Below are 24840 nucleotides of genomic sequence, written 5' to 3' on the forward strand. Positions count from 1 at the left end.
AATTGCACGGTATATTACATAAAAAGTGATCCACGTTTTTGCATGTGTTTTTCTTCTTCTTTTACTCTTTATGCTGAATGTTAATCAAAACTGGCTTCATATTTTTACATTCCCATTCTTAAAGCTTTGATTTATCAAATAAAAAAGATAATTTGATTGATCTATACAAAATGAAACTGATCCAAGGAATTCATGGAAATTTCCAAAGTACCACATGAATTATATGCTGTCTAAATATTTAATTTGCATATGCATAAAGATATTAATTTTTGAATGAAATCTGACAATAAGAAATCTTGTGTCGAGAGGCAATTTTAATCAGTCTACTATTCATCTTGATTTTAGAAATTTACAAAAATAAATCACTCACAAATCAGATGAATTATACCCTAAAATTCAGTATCATAATTCCCTCTTGTGTAATACATTTTTTCCAACCTTTATCTGTTGTATAGTTTCAAACTTTATGGAGAAAAAGCTAGAAATCTTACAGATAAAATCATACCCACTTTAAATGGCCCTTCAAAATGTTAGATTCACACAAAAATTGCCTTTATTGAAATGCATAGTCTTAGATTTTCTGTGGCTTCTAAAAAGAATTCAAAGATATTCCAAAACAGACTGTGTGACTTTGTTTTCAAAGGTTATTTTTAAATATTTGTTCCTTGTATTCTATAAAGTTTTTCACCACTGTAAACAAACGTACAATTTTTTCCTGTGGCATTCACTCATAGACTACTCACCGTTATACTCTTGTCATTTATGTCACATGTATGCAGTTCTCTGGTAAATTCAATTATTGTGTGTGTACTATTTTCCATGGCATATTCTAGGTGGTAATCTTGCTGAGCATCTTTTTTTAATTCTCTATTTGCATTTGTAAAATAATCCTGTGGAAAATATAAAAAAAGAAAAATTAGGCTATCCCAAATTCAGAGTGGAAAAAATTTAGGTTAAGAATATTTAGGGGCGGGGCGCCTGGATGGCGCAGTCAGTTAAGCGTTGGACTTCAGCCACGTCACGATCTCACGGTCCGTGAGTTCGAGCCCCGCGTCAGGCTCTGGGCTGATGGCTCAGAGCCTGGAGCCTGTTTCCAATTCTGTGTCTCCCTCTCTCTCTGCCCCTCCCCCGTTCATGCTCTGTCTCTCTCTGTCCCAAAAATAAAATAAACGTTGAAAAAAAAAATAAAAAAAAAAAAAGAATATTTAGGGGCACCTGGGTGGCTCAGTCAATTAAGCGTCCAACTCAATTTCGGCTCAGGTTATAATCTCAGAGTTCGTGGGTTCAAGCCCTGCGTTGGGCTCTGCACTAACAGTGTGTAGCCTGCTTAGGATTCTCCCTCTCCCTCTCTCTCTGCCTGTCCCCTGCTTGCATTCTCTCTCTCAAAATAAATAAATTTTAAAAACTTAAAAAAAATATTTGCAGAACCTGAAAAAATTGATTCTGGATTTGCTCACTACAAAATACGGTATCTATAGCCATTTTTAAAGTCCTGGGAATTTTCAAGGAACTGGAGTATCCCAACTAGGAAATCAGTTCCCTAAAAGAGTGGTCCATATTTGAATTTCTGGCCCTTCAGGAAAATCTGGGAAGGATTTTATAATGTCATAGAGCATCAAAAGAAATGGAATAAATAGACATTCAAGATCACTTAGTGATTTTCATTCATACAAATGAAAAGAGGAATTTCAACACTGTGAAATGGCTTGCCCCAAATGGAATTGACTAGTTTGTGATAAAGACAGGACCAACCCCAAGATAAGCACTTTTCTTACTATTACAGCAAGTGGAACTTCCTTTCACCACTCCTGAAAGCTAAGAGACCCCATCTGAGGTTATAGGCCATTTTAGTATGTGCTTTAATAGCAAATGCATATTAAAATGAAATGCAATGGAAAATTATGGAAAGAAATGAAACTAGTTGAATTATAAGACATCGAAAAACTGGAGAAATTTTGTTTTTATGGATCACCTATGATTTTTGTACTAAACTTGATCAATGGTATGCAGATCACTTCTGGGAGGCAGACAAATGCAATGGGGAGATCATGGGTTTTGAAATAAAATGGCTAGGATCTGATCCCTAGCTCTACCCCTAAATAGCCTTGGAGAATTGTTAAAGTCAAACTCTGAGCTTTTGTTCTAACATTAGTAAAATGGGGATAATACATATCTATTTTATGGATTTTAAAGATAAAGAAATGAAACCATATATGGGGGGGAACTGCCTATTTAATATTGCCCATTTACTACTAATTTCCTTCCCCCCTTTGCAATATCATTTGGTTTTTATCCAAAATATTTTCCTGTATCATTTACCATTTGCTTTCTACAGTAAGAGTCATAAAATTCATGGTGCTAATTTTCATTTCTTAGAGAAGACACAAAGTTTGCCTTAATTATAATGGTCTTTGCATACATGATGATATTTTATCTCTAAAACCTCATAAATGGTTGGGGTGTCTGGGTTAAGCATCTGACTCTTAACTTTGGCTCAGGTCATGATTTCACAGTTCATGAGATGGAGCCCCATGACGGACTCAGCCCTGTCAGCATGGATTCTCTTTTGGGATTCTGTTTGTCTCTCTCTCTGCCCCTCCTCACCTCTCTCTCTCTCTCTCTCAAAACAAATAAAATAAACTTTAAAAAATATAAAAATTTGTATTTAAAAAATAAAAAGTCACAAATGGTTGATTCAGACAATGCATGCTAAAAATGAACTACTGGGAGCTTATCAAAATAAAAAGCTCCTGCACAGAGAAGGAAACAATCAGCAAAACTAAAAAGCAACCGACAGAACGGAAGAAGATATTTGAAAATGACATATCAGATAAAGGGTTAGTATCCAAAATCTATAAAGAACTTATCAAACTCAACACTCAAAAAACAAATAATCCAGTGAAGAAATGGGCAAAAGACATGAACAGACCCTTCTCCAAAGAAGACATCCAGATGGCCAACCGACACATGAAAAAATGCTCAACATCACTCATCATCAGGGAAATACAAATCAAAACCACAATGAGATACCACCTGACACCGGTCAGAATGGCTAACATGAACAACTCAGGCAACAACAGATGTTGGCGAGGATGCAGAGAAAGAGGATCTCTTTTGCATTGTTGGTGGGAATGCAAGCTGGTACAGCCACTCTGGAAAACAGTATGGAGGTTCCTCAAAAAACTAAAAGTAGAACTACCCCTATGACCCAGCAATTGCACAACTAAGCATTTATCCATGGGATACAGGTGTGCTGTTTCGAAGGGACACATGCACCCCCATGTTTATAGCAGCACTACCCACAATAGCCAAAGTATGGAAAGAGCCCAAATGTCCATCGACGGATGAATGGATAAAGAAAATGTGGTATGTAAATACAATGGAGTATTAGTCGGCAATCAAAAAGAATGAAATCTTACCGTTTGCAACTACGTGGATGGAACTGGAGGGTATTATGCTAAGTGAAATTAGTCAGTCAGAGAAAGACAAAAATCATACGACTTCACTCATATGAGGACTTGAAAAGGCAAAACAGATGAACATAAGGGAAGGGAAACAAAAATAATATAAAAACAGGGAGGGGGACAAAACAAAAGACACTCATAAATATGGAGAACAAACTGAGGGTTACTGGAGGGGTTGTGGGACGGGGGATGGGCTAAATGGGTAAGGAGCACTAAGGAATCTACTCCTGAAATCATTGTTGCACTTTATGCTAATTTGTATGTAAATTTAAAAAAATAAAAAAATAAAACAAGTTTAAAAAAAGAAATTAAATACATATAAAAAATGCATGCTAAAACATAATTGTACCTACTTTTACTAACATTAAAATTACATTTGAAGAAATGATTGCCGTGCTCTGCAAAAATAAATAAGTAAATAAATAAAAATAAAGTGTACAGGAAAAAAACCTTAAATTGTAAATGTCACACTCAAATGGATGGCATTTGGTATTTTTATTCCTAGTACCTTTTCAAGGTAGCTATCAAGCGTATGTAAATTTCACATGCAGAGCATGCTCAAAACCCACATTATTAGTGATGGCTGGGGCCTAACTAAGCTTTTTTCACCCTGGTAACAACCAACTCACTGAGTACATACCACGCACCAGGACCAGTTTAAGCATGTATTAATACATGCACATGTGTTAACTCATTTAACCTTTACGTCAAGTCTATGAGATAAAATTATTTTCCTACTTCACCGATGAAGACACTAAACCATAAAGTTAAGCATCGTGTCAAGTTCACACGGCTGGTAAATAGTAAAGCCAGTATCAAAGCCAGAGAGTCTGACTCCAGTCTGTATCCTTCTTCATCGTTATACACCGTAGCGGCCATTGCTGGAAAAGTGTGAGTTAGTTTATATTTTCTGTCTACAGAAATGTTTCTGTAAACATTTTTTCCATGTAAAGTGTTACTTTTTCTACTGGTAAAGTTGGAGGCTGTCAAAAAATTTATTCTGAGAGCCGGCTGTAACTGTGAAAACAATTCAAATGAAATACTCCTATCATATTGTGATTTTCCCACTTGTGATCACGTAGATTTTCAATATGTAGATGAGATAGCAATGCCTATGGACAATGAGAGATTCAGATAAATTGCACCTTTATACTGAGTTCACATTTCACTACATGATTCAAGCAATCACAGTTTTTGCAAACAAAAAGAACACAACACAAAATGCAATCAGCCAGAAGAGTAGAATAATTATCCTAGTGTTGCAAACATGCTTGCAAAACCATTAGTCCCACAGAATATTCAGCTGGCTCCCCAACATTCCATTCCTTCTATTTCTACTCACCAATAACAATTCCTTTCAGCTATCCCACCTTATTCTGGCTTTTCAGATAACTTAGCTATGAGAATATGGAAGAAACTGCACTCGGGTCTCACTGAATATCCCTTGAGTGCATCTATCCTGTGTAAACTACTGAGTGTCCAATATTTCAAAAAGATGGCTTCCAGACAAGCTCTGGACTCTTGGCAAAATGTGATTATCTAAAATATCTTCAACCTTATGGAGGGAAAACATGAATGGATTTTATTATAACTGAAATGTGAAACAGCCTAACCACCACCATAATTCCATTATAATTTGTTCACATTTTCTAGTACTTAAGGCCTATTTTAATGTCTTCAAATTTGATCATAGTGTACCTTACCTATCACAACAGTATTATTGGTTACATGTTTACATAAGCTGGGCCCCTACTAATGCTTAGAAATCCACATGCTAATCTCTCACTGTTTTCTCAGGAGGCCTCCCAAGACAAATATTCTAACCTTCTCGATTTAAGATGCCAACATTTCCCCACCCTCAGCTTATGATCACGCATCTCACTTCAAGCGAATTTCAGTTTCGACACACGACAGCCACATCTTGCCTTTTTTCCATCCCAAATAACATCCACTCTTTTGGAATTATAAAAATACTCAATGTAAAAGAAAGCAGGAGGGGCACCTGGGGTGGCTTAGTCGTTTGGGCGTCCGACTTTGGCTCAGGTCATGATCTCCCAGTCTGTGAGTTCGAGCCCCAATGACAGCTCAGAACCTGGAGCCTGCTTTGGATTCTGTGTCTCCCTCTCTCTCTGCCCCTCCCCCACCCATGCTCCTCTCTCTCTCTCTCTCTCTCTCTCTCTCTCTCTCTGAAAAATAAACATTAAAAAAAATTTTTTAAAGAAAGCAGGAGAAGAGAAATATAAAACAAAGAGCAGATGGGACAAGTACAAAACAAATACATATAAATGAAATAAAAGGGAAATATTACAATAGATCCTACAGACATTGAAAGGTTAATAACTTCATGGGGATGCATGGGTGGATCAGTCTGTTAAGCTTCTGACTTTGGCTCAGGTCATGATCTCACAGTTCGAGACTTCGAGCCCCACATCAGGCTCTGCACTGGTGATGCAGAGCCTGCTTGGGATTTTCTCTCTCCCTCTCTCTCTCTGCCCCTTCCCCACTTGCACTCTCTGTCTCCCTCTCAAAATAAATAAACTTTTTTTTTTTTCAACGTTTATTTATTTTTGGGACAGAGAGAGACAGAGCATGAACGGGGGAGGGGCAGAGAGAGAGGGAGACACAGAATCGGAAACAGGCTCCAGGCTCTGAGTCATCAGCCCAGAGCCTGACGCGGGGCTCGAACTCACGGACCGCGAGATCGTGACCTGGCTGAAGTCGGACGCTTAACCGACTGCGCCACCCAGGCGCCCCTAAATAAACTTTTTTAAAAAGGCTAATAATATTATGCACACCTAGACATAAACAACTTGGATAATTTAGATGAGAGAAGGGCAAAGTTTTTGAAAGACACAAACCAGTCAAATTTATTAAGGAAAACAGATATTCTGAATAGCCCTATAATCTACTCATGGGTAAAAATATTCTTACAAAAAAAAAAAAAAGCTAAGCCAAGGTGCTTCCACTTGGAATTTTGCCAAATATTTACGGAAGAGATAATACAAATCCTTCACAAACTCTTCCAGAAGATAAAGAACAGAAAACACTGCCCAACTCATTTTTTGATGACAGCCTTACCCTGATACCAAAATCAAAGGCATTACAAAAAAAAATGAACAAAGCAGTATTTTTCATGGGCTGAAATGCAAATTTTCTTTATATGTTAGCAAATATAGTGATATATTTTTAAAAGGATAATATATTGGGCACCTGGCTGGCTCAGTCAGTTGAGTGTCTGACTTCGGCTCAGATCATGATCAGGTCATGATGTTTTTGATACGTGAGAGTAAATTTTTCTTTATAAAACAGATGCATTATTAAGATTTTATGTGTAATCTAAATTTTTTTAAAAAATTTAAATGTTTATTTTTGAGAGAGAGGGAGACACAGGATCCAAAGCAGGCTCCAGGTTCTGAGCTATCAGCACAGTGTGATGCGGGGCTCAAACCCACCTACCATGAGACCATGACCCAAGCTGAAGTTGGTCACTCAACCACCTGAGCCACCCAGGCGCCCCTAATCTAAATTTTTGACATAGAAATACATTCATTTAGGGGCGCCTGGGTGGCTCAGTCGGTTAAGCACCCGACTTGGGCTGATCTCACAGTTTGTGAGTTCGAGCCCTGCATCGGGCTCTGTGCTAACAGCTCAGAGCTTGGAGCCTGCTTCGGATTCTGTGTCTTCCTCTCTCTGCCTCTCCCCTGCTCCTGCTCTGTCTCTCTCTCTCAAAAGTAAAACAAAAACATTAAAAAAAACAAAAAAGGATAACATTAGCACGCAGATTTGGTTCAACATTACAAAATCAATCAATACAATTCATAATATCAAAGTCTAAAAAAGAAAACCATACGATCATCTTAATAAATGCAGAAAAACTATCTGAAACATTCATTCATGGTGAAATCGCTCAGTAAACAGCAGCAGAAGGGCACGCCCTTAACCTTATAAAGAGCATCTGTAGAAAATCCTACAGCAAACATCATACTAAATTCTTCCCCTAAACTTGGGAACAAGTCTTGGGTATAAGGCAAGGATGTCCACACTGCCAGCTTCCAGACAGCCCCACTATTGACTGTCCATTTCTGACAGTTTATCTCTATTTTTTCCCATTCCTAACCATACACACCAAAGTTCTGTCCTTGACATTATACTCCTCTGTCTTTGTATTTCATCCTTTGGGAATCTCGTCTACTCCAAGAGTTTCCAATCATCACCTTCATTCAGTATCACATATCCAAAAAGTCTAACTCTACTTGGAAGTCTTAGTGTCCTTTCAAAATGCAATATATCCAAAATTGTATTTACCCTTTGTCTGTCTCCCTGATTTTCCAGTTTCCCTGATTTTTTTTTTTTCCATTACACTGCCACTCTCCTATCATCCAGATTCAAAACTGCAATCTTCTTTAACTTCTTCCTCAATTACTCATACCTCCACAGAACCCGTCAGTTCCTTCTTTGAAAAAATAACCCGTCTTTCACTTCTACTCGATTACAACTTCCTCTACCTCACTTCAGACTATCACCTGCATTATTTCTGTCAAAGTTTTCCTTGAAAATCACTCTCAGTGGATCACTGTGTTTTATTCGATGGTATATGGTAGAATTCCATTGTAGATTCAAGTTTTTCTACAATTTAGTCTAACTTAATTTTCCGTGTCTATCACTAATCCTAACACATGATCTCTGCTATCTATTTATTATTCCCCTCAAATTCTGCCCTTTTCCTTCTTCTCCTTTTGTTCACACTCTTCTTCTCTGTCCTCCCTACTCTCTTCACCCCACTGAGAAATCCTCTCCACTAACTCCACCCATTGAAACTTAACTCCATTGAAATGCTTTCTTCCCTTCAAGACTCATGATTCTATCTGCTCTATGAAGTTTTCTTTGATCATTCCAACTGGAAGTGATCATTCCCTCTTAGAATCCTTACTCCTCTTTTGCATTCCCATGTCGCCTGTAATATATTCTAGACATAGAATTATCTTCTCAACCATGTAGTAACTGCCTAAAAATAGAAAGCTAACCTTATCAATCCAGTTATACATTTGTACTTTTAATATAGTTGTGTGCACTGTAAATGGAACAAAAAGAGGGAGAGTGATTATTTTCCCAATTGCTCTCAATTACATTTACATATGGTTAAGATCCATGTGGAATGTGCTTAACCAGATGCTAGGATGAGTTGAGTCTGCATGATCGGCCATCTAGACACATCTGGCACTGAAATCTGGGAACGTTGTTGTGACCTTTTAGCCCCTAAATGGACATGAATCTTATGGAACTGACATCCTCATTTAGAAAAAAGAGTTTATGCATGCAACAGCTCTTTGAAATCCTTTTACACTAAGAAGGCATTCCCCACCTATTTTAAAGAAATAGGACAAAAAACCAAAAACAAAACAGATCTAAGAGAGACAAATCGTGTTTCAGAATCTTTTCTAATGTGAATTTATATCCCGAGTGACTTGTATGTTGCAGATGTTTATTAAATATAGGTAATTTTAAAAGGAGCATCCTGCCTTTCCTTTTGCCAATTCTAAATAAGGGGACAATTATGGAAATAAAAGAGAAGAACTCAAGAACCATAACCCAATATTCACATCTTAATGGTATGAGAATAGATTAACTTGGGAGGTGCACAATTACTCCCCAGAAGCACCTTAATTCTTCCTTCAGCCTGTGTTAAGAAAATACATGAACTATAACCAAACACAGTCTTAATGGTGTCGACATTATACAATAAAAAAATGGCATATTGGCAAACCTTAAAAGGATAATTGAGGCAAGAGAAGAGAAAAAAAACAAAAAAAAAAAAGATCTGCATCCCTAATTTCCTATCATTCAACTATTCTTGCCAGGAGGAAGAAAAGAAGTAAGGGAGGGAGAAAAAAAGAGATAAAAAGAAACCAAGTCAGTCAAAGAACAGTCAATCTTGAAAATCCTTCATGCATATTGGCTAAACCTAAAAGAGTACGCTCAGTGAAGTTAATGGTTTCCTGACAGTTTGACAAAGGGATAAATGTTATCTGAGTAGGTAATTAAATGGAATAATTATTTGGTACTATTATCCACTTGGAGAAAAAATAAACTGGAGAATGAAATTGACGGTAAAACACCGACCAATTAAGAATCTGATACCAATAATAGCACTTAGAAATTTATTTTCACCAAACCATACTGTGTAGCACTTATGAGATATTTATGGAATTTTCCCAGATCACTATTACTCCCTGGTTTTCACCTTTACAATTAGAACTGAATGGCACCCGTCGCCCCCACTGCCGGTCCCAGTTAGCAAATAGAGCCCAGATGCAACACTGTCACACACCCATGGTAAAGACCGTTCCTCAGCCATCGTCCTATGGTGCCTGATATTCCAGTACTTTTAAAATAAAAATAGGGGGCTTCTGGATGGCTCAGTTGGTTAAACATCTGACTCTTGGTTTTGGCTCAGGTCATGATCTTGTGGTTTGTGAGTTCGAGCCCCGCACAGGTCTCCATGCTGGCAGTGTGGAGCCTGCTGGGGATTCTCTCTCCCTCTCTCTCTGCTCCTCCCCTGCTGTGTGCTCTATCTGTCTGTCTCTCTGTCTCAAAAATAAATAAATAAACTTAAAATAAATAGGATTATTGATCACAGTGCACTCTCATTGCCACAGTTGGATGTCATAGCTGTTATAAAAATCTAACTGTATGAGGGGCGCCTGGGTGGCGCAGTCGGTTAAGTGTCCGACTTCAGCCAGGTCACGATCTCGCGGTCCCTGAGTTCGAGCCCCGCGTCAGGCTCTGGGCTGATGGCTCGGAGCCTGGAGCCTGTTTCCGATTCTGTGTCTCCCTCTCTCTCTGCCCCTCCCCTGTTCATGCTCTGTCTCTCTCTGTCCCAAAAATAAATAAAAAATGTTGAAAAAAAATTAAAAAAAAAATCTAACTGTATGATATATATTGCATATATTATAAATTAACATCAAATACTGGTAAATAAAAGTAGGCTTCAATTAAGTATCATTAATAACGGGCTTTATGAGGACAAGAGGGTTGAGGAGGACACAGAGAACCATGGTTCTGTAAAGATTTTGTAAAAGCTTAAAAATAAAATTTGAAGATGTTTTAATTATGTAAATATAAAAGCTGATTCGCAGAAGTCATTCTTCTTTATATTTACTCAGCTTTAATATTCTGTAAAGTGAAATATGAAGTAATGTTACCCTACATAAATGGGGTTATGTGGATTTCAATCATATTCTAACTCAGCTACATGAAGATCAACTTCAATATGAATTGCCAATGAGGTATTATTTTTGTTTTTATTGTGGATTACTATTATTTTAATCAGGTGTTTAGCTTGTTTTACTTTTTAAAGATAGAATATTACCTGCTACCCTTGAAAATCTGAGTTGATAATTAGACTCCAGCAATCAAGTTAATCCGTGGTTGTGTCCTAAAAACGAAACATGTTCTCACAGGATATAGTTTCTTTTGAACACCATGCTTTGAAAAAGATTATGAAATACAGCATCGAGGTTTCAAAATGCTGTGTGGCAATAGTAAAGTAAGTGAGCATCAGCATCCATTGGCATTTATCAGTTAGCACAACAGCAGGAATCCTGACTGCCACTTTAAAACTAACCTCCTTAAAAAGCTAGCTGCGATAATCTGCAAGATTGCTCTGACCTCGTGTTAAAAAACGTGATTACACAGATGTTAAATTGGTTCTTAAGCATTGTCAGTCTTTTTTCTCTCTCTTGAATAAAATCTCTGCAACAGAAAAGAGCTTCGACCGGCACTGTGTTAAACAGGATGAAGTGAAAACCCTTCTGGGTGTAATAAAAGATATGAATAAACCCGGCCCAGCCTGGAGAACTGAATGTAAGCACAGCTGCAAGGGAACCTTGAGAAAAATGTTACCATCTGTCATCATTTTCTTCAACAGGTGCTTGTAGTTTTTCCTCTTTTTGGAAATCTCAAAAGCCTTGTTACTTCAAACATTTCTGTTTGCAATATCAGCTTCTATAATAAGTGTTATGGTGGTTCAATAATATTGATAGTATAATAATAAATATTTTTGTGTTAAAGAGAATCTTTGATCCTAAAAAAAAATCCCAAACTGGATAAACAAACTATACAAACATAATCTTCAGATCTCAGCGTAAGCTGGTTTTAAGAAGTCATTTCTTCACTAACCTCAGAAATTGGAGAGGAATGTCAAAACAGAAGGGGCGTGCCTTCTAGAAACCACTTCAGATAAAATTGAAACTCCTTACATCTAATAAGAGATCTGTGAATAGCTACTGCAATGCCAAAATAGGAACCCTGTTAGCTTGTGTTCCAATGAGGGGCCCACCTGAGCAATCTGTCAGTCCTTTAAGTGCCACCTTCTGAAAATACACATCCTGCATTTTCCCCTATAGCCCATCACCTCAGTTCAGTTTTCATGTAGAGTAATTTAATACTTTGCTATGGTTATAGAATTATCAGAGATAGAGTGCAAATTAACATTTTGACTCTTTAGGTCTAACAATAAACTTCAATGGAAAAAACAATTTCAGATTTTATCATAGAAATAAACTGCATTTTACCATCATTGCATCCTATTCCACTATCTTAATTTCCTAAAAGTTTACATGACTTCTTTTAACTATGACCAGTGAATGCAAGATATAAATTTTGAGAAGAAATCTCCCTTCCTTCCTTCCTTCCTTCCTTCCTTCCTTCCTTCCTTCCTTCCTTCCTTCCTCTCTCCCTCCCTCCTTCCCACTTCTCCTTTCTTCCAACACATATTTCATTGAGCAGCTAGTATTCCTAGGCTTCTGTTGCAGGGCTGAGGGCACAGGACTATACAGGATAGCAGACAAAGTCCACACTATAATGAAACTTATAGTTTAATTTGGGGTTGGAGGAGGCAAACAATTTTTTAAAAAAATTAATAATAATATAATCAAAATGCTTAGATAATAAATACTTAGAGGACAATAAAACAGATTATAGAGAAGGATTGGAAAGCCTTCAGGTTGAGTTATCAGAAAAGTCACCACTGAGGCTATGATATTTACTCTGAGAAATTAACTACAATTAGGAGCCAGCCATGAGAAGTATGGATGAAGTAGATCCCAGGAAGAGGGAACAGTTATTGGAAAGGACTTGAATGGGGCTGGGTATCCATTTTGATGAAGCAAATAAAAGCCAGGATGGTTGAACTGTATAGCGCCCAGGAGAGAGGTCAACAGGAATCCAATGAGGCCCCGGACATCGTAATACCTTATTGGTTAGTGTAGGAAGTTCAAATTTAATACTAAGCTTATATAAAAGTCATCCCAGCTTTAATCAGCAAGTGATATACTCTGATTGACATGAAAAGTGTGTGTGTGTGTGTGTGTGTGTGTGTATGTATTGCTGTGGCTACCATGTTGAGGATGCCAAGAAGTAAGAGTGGTGGTCAGAAGACAAGAGTCATGCAGTGGTCCCAGTGGTCGGTGCTTGAGTGCAAATATTAAAACTGAAAATATTAAAACTGAAGGGAAATTGGCAGTTTTAGATTGAGCTTGGAGGAAAAGTCAACAGAACCTGAGGATGTGTTTCATACATGGGGTGAAGCAAAGAGAAGAAAAAAGGATGACTACTAATTTTTGACAGGAGCTACCAGGAGGTGCCATTTACTGAGATTGAGAAGGCTGGGAAAGAAACAGGTTGAGGGTGAATAAGATTAAATTTGAGACGCCTACCTCAATATCCCAGTGGGAAGGTCTGGAGACAGAGAACATGCAGACTGGTATGAGAGAAACCAAAATAATGCAGCCACCAAGTTTCAAAAATTCTCCAACTTCACATTCAGCCTCCCTCATGAAGCCCTCCATATTCTTCTGAGTTATATACAAATCACGAAGCATTCTTTTTCTTTCTTTTTTTTCAGATTTCAAATACACATCCACTAATATACATTCACTAAACATAAATCAAAGATAGTGAAATACATAGTAGGGAGAGAAATGAAATTCTCTCAGACACTGTAACGACCTAGGGCCCACCCACCCACAGAGACAGGACAACTCCTGAGACAGGTTAAAAAACAATATCGACACTTTCCAATATAGTTGCTAGTATCTTCTCTCCTACTAAGTTCTTGAATAACCTAAAAGCATGAATGCAGAATAAAGTTATCTTCAGCATCTCATTAAAGCTGGAGGCAATCTGAGGGACACCTGATCCTAGTTCCCACCAGAGGAGGATTTCTCTCAGAAACATTTTTTTTTTAATTTTTTTAATGTTTACTTATTCTTAAGAGAGAGAGAGACAGAGTGTGAGTGGGGGAAGAGCAGAGAGAGAGGGAGACACAGAACCTGAAGCAGGCTCCAGGCTCTTAGCTGTCAGCAAAGAGCCTGACACGGGGCTTGAACTCACAAACCACGAGATCGTGACCTGAGCTGAAGTCAGACGCTTAACCGACTGAGCCACCCCGGTGCCCCTCTCTCAGAAATATTTTGAAAGAGATGATTACACAGTATTTAATACCTGCAGTGACAAGCTCATGAATTTAGAACTTCACAAGGCAATCTGTTCAATTTTAAGACCTCCCACTGTCAGAAATGCATTTGTTATATTGGCTAAAATCTTCTACTCTTTAATGTGTATTAATTGGGTCTTTTTTCTTCCTTCTGGAGCCTAACATGGAGCATCTAATCCCTATTTCTTGCGGAAGACTGTCCACTGTTTCAAAAACAATGATCACGTCTTTTCTAATCATTTTATTCTCCAGGCACAACACTGACAACTGTTTCCCATTGCCCAGGTAACCCTGATTTCCAGAGATTTCAACCATGTTTGTAATCCTCTTTTAGAATCTTTTTAAAAATGTTATTCTAGAACCTATCTTCTGATGCGATTAGCCTTGTACAGAGTACTATGTCAATATGACTTTCCTTGATGTAAACAGCAGAGTTTATAGGTTAATATTGCATCTGTGTGTATAGCAAACATATGTTTTGAGTTAAAATGAGCTAACAGTTAGACCTTTTCCATATGAATTCCAATTAAATTCAACTTTATACATTTTTTAACCAAGTGTTTAATTCTATTTGTATTCTCAGTGAATTTTTACCTTTTAGTTTCCTCTTATTATTTTAATATATACTATCTTTGAGTCTTTATCCTGTAGTCTAATGTAGACAGTCTGTTATCAACATATTTCGGGTATGAATGTTTAAATATTTATGATTATAATGAATTCAACTTTATTAGTCCATCCTATACAAGAAATCATGAGAAACCTTGCTAATTACCTTATCATCATTCAGATGCACCATTTAATACTCCAACTCCACATCCAGCAAATCAAATGCAAGAGAAAATGCAGTCTTGTCAGTATAATCTGTGTTTTTTGAAACCAGGCTGGTCTCTGGTCATTAATGGTTGCAAAGTATTCACAAATCAATTGCTTAAAGTTTGTCCTCAACTTTTCTTAAAAATTGCTATCAATATTCCCCATCTTCACATTTAGCGGGTACCTTTTCCCCACGTTGAAAAGCTGCCGTATTTGTCTCCGTGTCATCTTCTGACAATTCTGACATTTCACTGACTGCTTGATTATAATAATATGCTGTATTTAGTACACACTTTCAATGTGCCACATACTTTGTGTAAGAGCTTTACATGCCTATTTCATTTAATCCTCACCCAAACCCCGTGCTTTCGATATCAAAATTCCCTTCTTCATAAAGGAAACTGTCATTTAGAAAGGTGAAGAAGTTTGCGAAGGACCACACATCCAAAAGGTAGCAAGCAGTGCCGGGATGCACACCAAGGATTCCTGCTTTTAGGTGTTCAGCAGTTATTCAGCAGGGATTTCTTGACAACCTGCCAAGTACATGGAATTGGTCTTGGTACCTCAGGAAGATGTGGCAACACTGACAGTCGTCGACTTGTAAATGTTCCATCCATACCCTAATAAAATACTAATTATCTACCACTCCTGCTATCTTTTCTCCCTCTCCCTTCTGTGGTGATGGCTTGAGGGCATTTCACTGCTTATTAGTAACCTTAGAGAATGGAGCTTTGAAGGAAGGGAACGTATATATCTATTTACATAACTGGAAAGACACTTGAGAGTTTTCCAATTACAGAGGAAGCCCATTGTGTTACTGTTAATTCTAATAAAAAGATTTTAAAGCAGAACATGTCCCTTGCCTTAAATACAGGGTGAGAATTATCTGGAACTTTCATTTATTAATGCTCCTTTGATGCCCTGTAACCATATATAACTTATAAATTTTAGACTCTGTGTGGGCAGATATTCTTGTTGCCTAGAAATATGGCAGCTAGTACCAACTGGCAAAAGGTGTGTCGAAATGATAGAGGGGTATGAGGAGGAGACAGATTTCTGGTTCAGCACATGTTGAAATACACCACTACCCACAGTCCTTCCACTGCCACTCTTGTTTTAGCATGTAAGTTTGAAAATATACTTAGAATTGTCAATAGCTTTGTTAAACTCATCTCAGAAGTGTTTCCATTTTAGGGAAATCCACTTTATTCTTCTATTTTATAAAATAATTGTCAGTATCCAAACATATGCTAGCCTTTGCTTCAAAAAGCACACTTCAAAGGCACTGTGAATTACTTTGCATGGAATTCTCCTTTGTATCCCCCTGCCCAATGCCTGGAATCTTCGAAGCTTCTGTAGGTCTACCACAAAGGGGTAGCCTGATTTCTATCAAAGAGCCGGACCACATAAGATCAGTAGTTCCTGAACATGTCTGCTGCTCCTAATCACCTGGGAAACTTTAAAATTTATTAATGTCTATGTCCACCTCCTCAGATTGTGATTTAATTGGTATGGAAGAGGGAGGGCGGTTACCTGGACGTTGGAATTTTTTAACAGCCCCTAAGTGATGCTAATGTGCAAAGAAGTTTGGGAACTTCTGGCATCAGAAGTATCTTTCCCAGTGTCCGGTTCTCTGTTGGCTCCACTGCTCATCACTGGGCTATGATCTGCCACTGCATGAATCCATTTTGGCCCTGGTTGTCCGAAGTACCAGCAGGCCTAGCTTCTACCCATGAGTTTCCTTGTATGAGTGAGTTTCAGTGCGTGAAATTTGCAGTGGAAAAAAAGGGCAGCAATGTAGTTTTATTTAACAAACTGAGATTTCAGAGTTTTAGTTTAAAAATTGCCTAAAAGATAGAAATCTTCTACAGGCACATGTGGTTTTGCTGATCTAGCTTCTCCAAGTTCTTTGGGTCTCCAATGTTATTGCAGATAAGAAAGAACAGAGGATAAGCGAAAAACATTCGCACCTAGAATTAAGAAAGAAACTCCTATAAAATCACCAAGTCTCTAGATCAAAGCTTGAGAGACTCTAGTTGAGCTTACTAAACATCTGTGCAGCAATGCCACAGAAATAGAAAAGAGAGCTTGTGTGGTTCAGACATTTGTTAAAACATTAATTATATTTCTTGCAGGTAGGCAGTTTCCTATATTCGAGGTCTACTAACTTCTTTGATGCGCATGCCAGATCATCTTCTTCATAGTATATAGTATTTTGAGTTGTAAACACTATGATTAATCTCCAAAGGCCACCTTTAAGACCTGGGACATTTGTTTAACTTCATGTCTTGATTATAAGCATCCTTATCTGAAATAACCACATGGTTACTCCTTATCACATCGCCCTATTTTAATTCTCAACATTTCCTTGTATTTTTATTTGTTTATGTACCTGCTTATCCCCCACCAAAATGTGAGCTCCATGATGTCACTGCCTTCATCTCACTTAATGTTATACCCTTATGACCATTCATTGGTTAAATGAGTGAGCGAACATCCCAATATTCACTGCCTCACTGTGATGTGAGAGTCAAGTGATCCCCCTACTGTGTGACCTGGAGCCCCAAGTTAATGCATCTACAAAATGGGAGAAATAAGACATTGTTCTCACAGGGGTATTGTGAGAATTGCAGAAGATCACACACTTCAAGGACTTATCAAAATGTAGGGCATATATGAAGAACTCAGGAAATGAAAAATCATATCATAGAAATGAGTATCTATGACATTTATAGCGGAACAAAAGTAAGAGAAATACTCTGATTTTGTCTTGCCAACCTGTTTTAACATGTATTTCATTATACATGTTCTTTCACTATTAAGGAAGAAAATTGGAATATGTATTTTTTAAGTTTATTTTTGAGAGGGAGGGAGAGAGAGAGAGAGAGAGAGAGAGAGAGAGAGAGAGAGAGAGAGAGAGAAGATACACACACAAGCAGGAGAGGGGCGGAAAAAGAGGGAGAAAGAATCCCAAGCAGGCTCCATGCTGTTAACACAGAGCCGGCCGGACACAGGGGCTTGATCCCATGAACCATGAGATCATGACCTGAGCAGAAACCTGAGTTGGACGCTTAGTGACTGAGCCACCCAGGTGCCCCTGGAATATGTTTTTATGTATGCAACTGCTTACTTGAAGGAGAAGACAGAACAGAAAACCAGGACTCAGAGGAAATAAATCCAGGCTGCTGATATACATGGCCTCCAACAAGCCATTTAACAGGTACCTAACACTCACAGTAAAAACACAGCTCCTCACCTGTAAAAATTGGTGTGGGGAAAGTTTGGAAATTTGAGGGGAATCAACCGGACTCCGAGCTCTTTTTAAGTCTGTTTATTTTTTAGTAATCTCTGCAGCCAGTGTGGAGCTCAAAATCATAACCCTGAGATCAAGCATCCTATGTTCTTCTGACTGAGCCAACTAGGCACCCTTGAACTCTGAACTCTTAAGAACAGCAATACACAAAACATCAACACTTAATTCATAAAAGCAATAACTGTTTAAAGATTTTCTCATAATTTTTGGATATAGGAGATGAATAGGAAAGACCTCAATAGCAGATTAAATCTGGTCTATACATTATTTGCATAGCCCTCGATATATAATTCCAACTTTACAGTTAAGAAAATTACCCATTTGAAGTTACTTTTATAGAATTTTCTGCTTATGTGCTAAATGCTATCCTTATGAGCATCATTTTTTTTTTTTAATTTGGAAGAGAGATTGGGAAGACGTTTCCTGGACAAATAACTTTCTATTTAAAAGTTCTATACTAGTTATCTTTTAAGTTACAATAAACAGCCTTGTGGGGCATCTATATGCACTTTTTTTTTACATATGGATCAAACATTTTCAAAAACATGATGATGTATAATGAATTCATTCTTTTTGCCAGCAACTTTATTGTAAGAGGTCTGTATTACAAAAAACAAACACACAAACAAAAACGAATCAATAAGCCACCATTCACTTTCTTTGAAGTGGACTCTGCCTTCCCTTCCAAGAGTCCAGAAATATGCCATTGGTTGCTTGAAGCCTTGAACACTGTTGGTCAGTTCAGGTGCATTGTACCCTTGGTTCTTGGGTCTGCCCTGTATCCTCAGGCTGGCATTATGAAATCATCTGCTCTGCCAGGGAGAACCACACAGCTGAAGAGTATCATCTTGTGTGAAGCATTACGTTCGTGCATGTGTCCTTATTACTAATGCACAAAGCACGAAGCTTGGAGACATCCCCTCGTCATCTGGAAATTGGGGTGTGTGGGGGGGGGCATAATCTGAAGACTTATAAATATCTCTTAACAAAGCCCCAGCTGAGCTGTGTCAGGATTGTACACTCTCTTCATCTTTCCCTTACAGCTTTTCAATTTGCTTTCCAAACATTTCTTTGTTGCCGTTGGCTGGGGCGCACTTAAAAGCAGCACATCGTTAACCACAAAGAATGCTCACTGTTTTCTGTGATTTCAAATCACAGCACAATTTCCAAGCACTTCCTCAGCGAGCAGCCCAGCAGCAATTACCCTGCTGCTGAAGACTTACTTGTCAGCACAGAAATGTTTCAGTTTTAGAGACAGCCAACACCACAAGGCTGTAACAAATGATGACATATGCTCCAGCTTCCATTCACTAGCGATTTCTACCCCCAAAGGAAGAGTGAATCAATTTTTGTGCAAATTCAACAGGCACATCCGACAATGCTGCCCTCTTCTCTTAACTCACACAAACTAGGCATTCATCAACCCGGATTACTTGCCTCCAATAGGGACTCAGTTGCTAAGTGGTTCGGGTGGGGGTGGGATTGCACTGTGTCAAAAAGGGGCAAAGTACAGGGAAAGGACATGAATCCATCAGGGAAGTGAGAGTTGAGTTCATTCATTGAGACAAAATAGTGAGGTTTTCAAAAGCCAATGCAAGAGGAAAGACTGCTTCCCACCCCCTCTCCAGGCAATCCTGTGAAAGACAGTGCAGAAACCCACGGCAGCATCCCAGGGGTCCCAGGGGTCACGTCTCCCCAAGAGCAAGCGGCTCTCCAACAGTGTATCTGATGGAGACAGGCTCCACTTCCCAACCACATTTTTCTCTCTCATTTGATGGTATCTGGTTATATACCATTTGAGGAACTCTCTCCAGACTGGGCAGGTGGGTTACAAAATGGACAGGGCAAGTTTCCATAATGCCTCATCTCTGGGTCTATAGGTTTTAAGGGTGGCCAAACCTACTGGCCTGAGGCGAGGAAATCAAAATTTGATTTTTCACTGCACAGGACTACAAGCAAATGTCACACTGCCCTCTGGAGGTATTCTCATTGGGTCCAACCCTGAATTAGTGATTGGCAACCACTGAAAAATATGGGTTGTAGAGGTTCACAGGTCTTTTTTGGCAGGGGAGTATGGAGGAGGAGAATTAAGTGTTCACTCACTCCTTGTGAGTGGTGTGAAAGACTACAAGGGAAGAAGGTGAATGTCAATATCGCCTCCCAGTCTCAGCAGCATCAAGAGAAATTAGACGCATGTAGACAGACTCTCAAAAGTGGTGGCAAGAAAGAGACTGTGACTAGTCAGTGGGAATGGGTGTGGAAGGAGGTATTTTGCAAAGATGACCTCACCTGTATATTCCGTTCCCCTGTGAGCTCCTTATGATGTGATACTGAGGTGGAGTCTATCTTCCCTCCTGAATCAGTGGGATAGGGCCACAACAGAAGATGACTCAAAGGCTAAGTTATAAAAGCCTATCCAGTTTCTACCTGGGCCTCTCAGGATATTCACCCTTAGGACCCAGCCACTCCGCTGTGAGGAATCTGAGTAGCTGCATGGAGTGGCCACTCTCCCACCACCATGGCACCTGCTGAGATCCCCAGCTAAGAGCCAAAGCCAGCTGGTGTCAGACAAGTAACTGAGGGAGCCTCCTGATGACTCCAACCACTCACTTTGGAGTTGGCATCAAGTAAAATAGAGATCTGTCCCCACTTAGCTCCTCCTCAAATTGCAGATGTGTGAAAAACGAAGGGTCACTGTATTGAGCCACTATGTCTTGGGGTGGTTTGTTACACAATAGGCAACCAAAAAAAAAAAAAAAAAGGCAAGGTCCCCTCTGACACGGGACATTTCTTGGCACAGAATAAGCTGGGCCTGAAGAGAAATGGGACCTTGCCTCTCTGCCTTTCATGGCTTTTCATAATCTGGGTTGATTCTTCACCAATCTTAGCTTTTTCCCCTCTTGACCCCAGATTAAGTCGAGCTCTATCTCAGCTAGAATTGTGTGTACATGCGTGCTCTACGTGGTGCTTTGCACAACATGGAATTGTGGCCAGTATTTAGTGATCAGATTTACACACATCTACATTTCTGTCTTCCCCCCCCAAAAAGCAAAAACAAAAACAGAAGATCTGCCAATACTTGATTTGCACACCCACATAACAGTAATTTGGTCACAAAAACTCTTTTTGTCCTCAATCCTCTGTCCTGTCTGTTGCATTAGATCAAGCCCGTCACTTTGTTATACTTGCTGTCTGACCTCTATAGGCATTTGGGTTTGTGGCATCTATTTTAACCAACATTTCTTTACTGGTTGGCTGGAATGAATTCTCACACAGTTATCCAGGAGTTCATATACTATTGAAAAGAAAAGCTTAAGATAATCAGCAAAATAGAAGTCAGAATAATAAAAAATATATATACCTAGAGGTCAAGGTTTTGAAAGTTAAATATATGAAAATATATTTCATAAAATATATGAAAAAATATATTTCATAAACTATATGAAAAAAAGCCACAAGGGGAGGTGACAGGGATGTCACCTTGGGTTATTACCATACAGCTTCATGCCATCTGCAATCATCAGCAGCCGCTACATATACACGAGAGCCCAGAAGCCAATGAACGCTCTGTCTTGCAAAGTTCGTTCGCACTGGGAGCAAAATTACCTGAAATCCAAAGTCTACTAACTGAATCGAATACACTGTTTAAGAACCCTATTTACCTTTTGGTATAGGTACTGAGGAGGGCCTTACTACACCACTGTATAAAGACTCTCAAGGTGATAGTTTCTAGAGAGAAGATTCGATTTCAAGTTTTGGAAAATCACCTAGCCTGGATGACCCAGCTGGAACTGATACATTTCATTTTATTTTCAGTGTTTGGTGTCTTTCATTTGATTAAAGAGGTTGTTAATAAATTTTTTCCCATATAACTGACTAGCATAATTTTTACTGTATTTTATATGTCCTGTAATGAGTGGGATTAAGGAAATGGACCAGTAAAGGATGTCAGTCCACTAAGAAAATAATTACCATTTGTATATGGAAATAAGGATTTTATCTCCTGAGGAATAAAACTGAAAAGGAATATCCTATTGCTTTCTTATTAACTATGTGGGAGAAGTGACCATTTTCTAAGGTTTATCTCATAGTGATCGGTATTCACTGATTACTTTAAGAAAAGTTCCACGGTTCAAAGTCAACCCAAAGAGCACTTAGTTAATTCTCATGCAGTCTTTATGAGAATCATCAGCAGTGTGAAAACACTCTGTAGTTTAACGAAGTCTGTTTTTGTGGTGGGCCAGTTATGGCATGTTGAAACACTACTCTACGCTTGGTCTTTCATTTGATATCAAATTGGATGGGCTTTCTAGAAACGCTACTCTCTGGCGGGAAACAATATCAAGTTATCCTTTAAAGTATACCCTGTTTAGGGGTGCCTGGGTGCCTCAGTCAGTTAAGCGTCCGACTTCAGCTCAGGTCATGCTCTTTTGGGGTTCCTGGGTTCGAACCCCAGGTCAGGCTCTGCGCTGACAGCTCAGAGCCTGGAGACTGCTTCAGATTCTGTCTCCCTCTCTCTCTGCCCCTCCCCCACTTACACTCTGTGTCTCTCTCTCTCTCCTCTCTCTCAAAAATAAACATTATAAAGTATACCCTGTTTTATGATATTACCATAGTAAGATTTTCCACGTCCCTTTCAACAAAACATGCAAGGATAGTTAAGAGGCATAGTACCCTCCCCACCCAAAACAAGCAAACACACACAAAGACTTGGCTCACACAGATATTTAAACAAGGTATTTTCTACTTCATATCAGAAGAGAGTTACGTTATTCAGCTAGTGAGGCCTGTGTTTGGGGTCAAATTCACGGTTTACAAATTCAATGTCTGAGATGCCGCTGCAGGAAGAAATTTATACATCAGTGACCTCAACAAAGTGCAATCCTCATAAAACTCATTTTTATTGGAGCTGTGGAACACTTATTTTGGGAGGAAAGGACTAATTTATGAAAAACCAGACAACAGGATGGTTTTGAACTTGTTCTTACTATCATTTTCTTTATTTCTACCCAGAGTTAATAGCTGAGTGCCAGAATTAGGGTTAAAATTGGATGGCATCTCAGCCAGAAAGTTGTGGAAATCAAACTTAGAAGTCAGGAATAAAATTACTGAGAAATGCACTTTGAAATCGATCGGGTGCTTTGATTTTAATATCATCAAAACCTTAACACAATGCCAGAACAGCAAGGAGTTTTCATTTGGAAGAAGAGACTTTTAGCAAAGGGCAGTATTTTTGGATGAACTTTTATAAGTAACAGAGTATACTCACCACGATGTTATGTAACTGTGGAAAAGTGTCCAAATGTTGTCAAGATCAGATAAACAAAGATGTCCAGAAGACCTAACCACCTAATCATTATGGTTACTTCACAATTCTTTTTTTCCCCCCTCCTATGCATGAAGTTATCTATGAACAGGCAACATATCTACTCTGACTCTTTCAAAGCAAATCAGCAGCTGTCAAATCAACTTTGTTGGCTATTACAGTAAGCGAAAAGTTTATCCACTTAATAGAGGATTTTGCCGGGGACACTAAAGATTTTGCAGGTCTCTGAATGCGGCATCCTAACGGGCTCCCAGAAGAGCAAAGTTCCTAAAAGATTCTTAGTGGGGGGCCTTTCATTCATCTCTCAGATGAGGCAGCTGACCCCAGCTCCGTGCCTGGGACCCCAGAATAGCTATGGTTTGGGAAGTTCTGGGATCCTGGTCCCAGGCAGCAAGACAGCAAAGTGCTACAAAGCTCACAGGTCCCTCCAACCCTGAGAGCCGTCCTGCTAGAGCCCCAAAGGGTCGTTCTCCTTTCCCATTAGAGGTGAATAGGGATGCGTGGCAGGTGTGCATGCAGGGGATCTATTAAGTAGGGTGCTGGGGACAGGAGAGTGTTCAGAGACAAGCTGCCCGAGGTCACCCGTGCTCAGCTTCCCGGGGCGAAAACTCGGGGCCAGGCGGCGGAAGCTGGGAGCCCAGCCGCAGGCGCCTTTGGCTCCGGGCGTGCGGGAGCTGACCGTCCAGGGAAGCGCATGCCGGGCGGGGGCTGCGGGGGGGCGATGGCGTCCAGCCTCCGCCGCAGGGGACACCGGGTGGCCCCCGGGACGCCGGTACTCGCGCCTGCCCCGAGGGCGGGACGGGACGGGGCTCGGTGGGGACGCGCTTACCTGCAGGTAGGGCCGCCCGTGGGCCACTCCGCCCACGACGATGTCCGCCGAGGCCATGGCCCCGGTGGGCGAGAAGCCGAAGCCTACGTAGCCGGCGGTGCGCACCTCGAGGCGGAAGGCGAGCCCGCCGCCCCGCGGGCCCCAGCTCAGCCAGTACTTGCCCTCGGAGTCGAGGAGGGTGCGGTGCGGGAGGGCTCGGCCCGAGCCCCCCGCCGCCGCCGCCGCCGCCGCGCCGGGGAGCAGCCCCCACAACAGGAGCAGCGGCCAGCGGCACATCCTCGGGCGCCTCCTGCCCGCCGGCACCTGGGTCGCGCAGACTGGGGGAGCGAGGAGGCGGCTCGAGGGGCGGCGGCCGCGCGCGGGAGGCCTGGGCCCGCCCCCTCGGCCCGCCGCGCGCCCGCCCGCCGGGAGGGGCCCCACCCGCCCCCACTCCCCCTCCCCGCCGCGGGCGACCCCCGGCCCGTCGGGCTGGCGGCCCATCCACCTGCCGCCCCGCACCCGGGGCTTGGTCCCCGGGGTCTAGGTTCCGTGGGGAGGGAAGAGGGGGGCGTCCTGGATAGAGGAGGCAGAGAAAAGGGGGCTGGGGCCCAGGGGAAA

At 40.2% G+C, this 24840-nt stretch overlaps 1 protein-coding gene across 1 annotated transcript in view; it reads right to left on the minus strand.

Annotated features, from left to right (window-relative positions):
- The window catches only part of MOXD1 (monooxygenase DBH like 1), a 91923-nt gene extending 67352 nt beyond the window's left edge, over window positions 1-24571 (minus strand). Inside the window, exons 1-2 of the mRNA XM_023254379.2 lie at window positions 24244-24571; window positions 744-890 (exon numbers count right to left, since the gene is read on the minus strand). Of these exons, the coding sequence (XP_023110147.1) occupies window positions 744-890; window positions 24244-24519 (423 nt within the window). The 5' untranslated portion in view covers window positions 24520-24571. The remainder of the gene's footprint in view (window positions 1-743; window positions 891-24243) is intronic.
- Window positions 24572-24840: the final 269 nt, after the last annotated feature.

The sequence above is a fragment of the Felis catus genome, chromosome B2, assembly GCF_018350175.1.
Source record: "Felis catus isolate Fca126 chromosome B2, F.catus_Fca126_mat1.0, whole genome shotgun sequence".
In the NCBI taxonomy this organism is placed as follows: Eukaryota; Metazoa; Chordata; class Mammalia; order Carnivora; family Felidae; genus Felis; species Felis catus.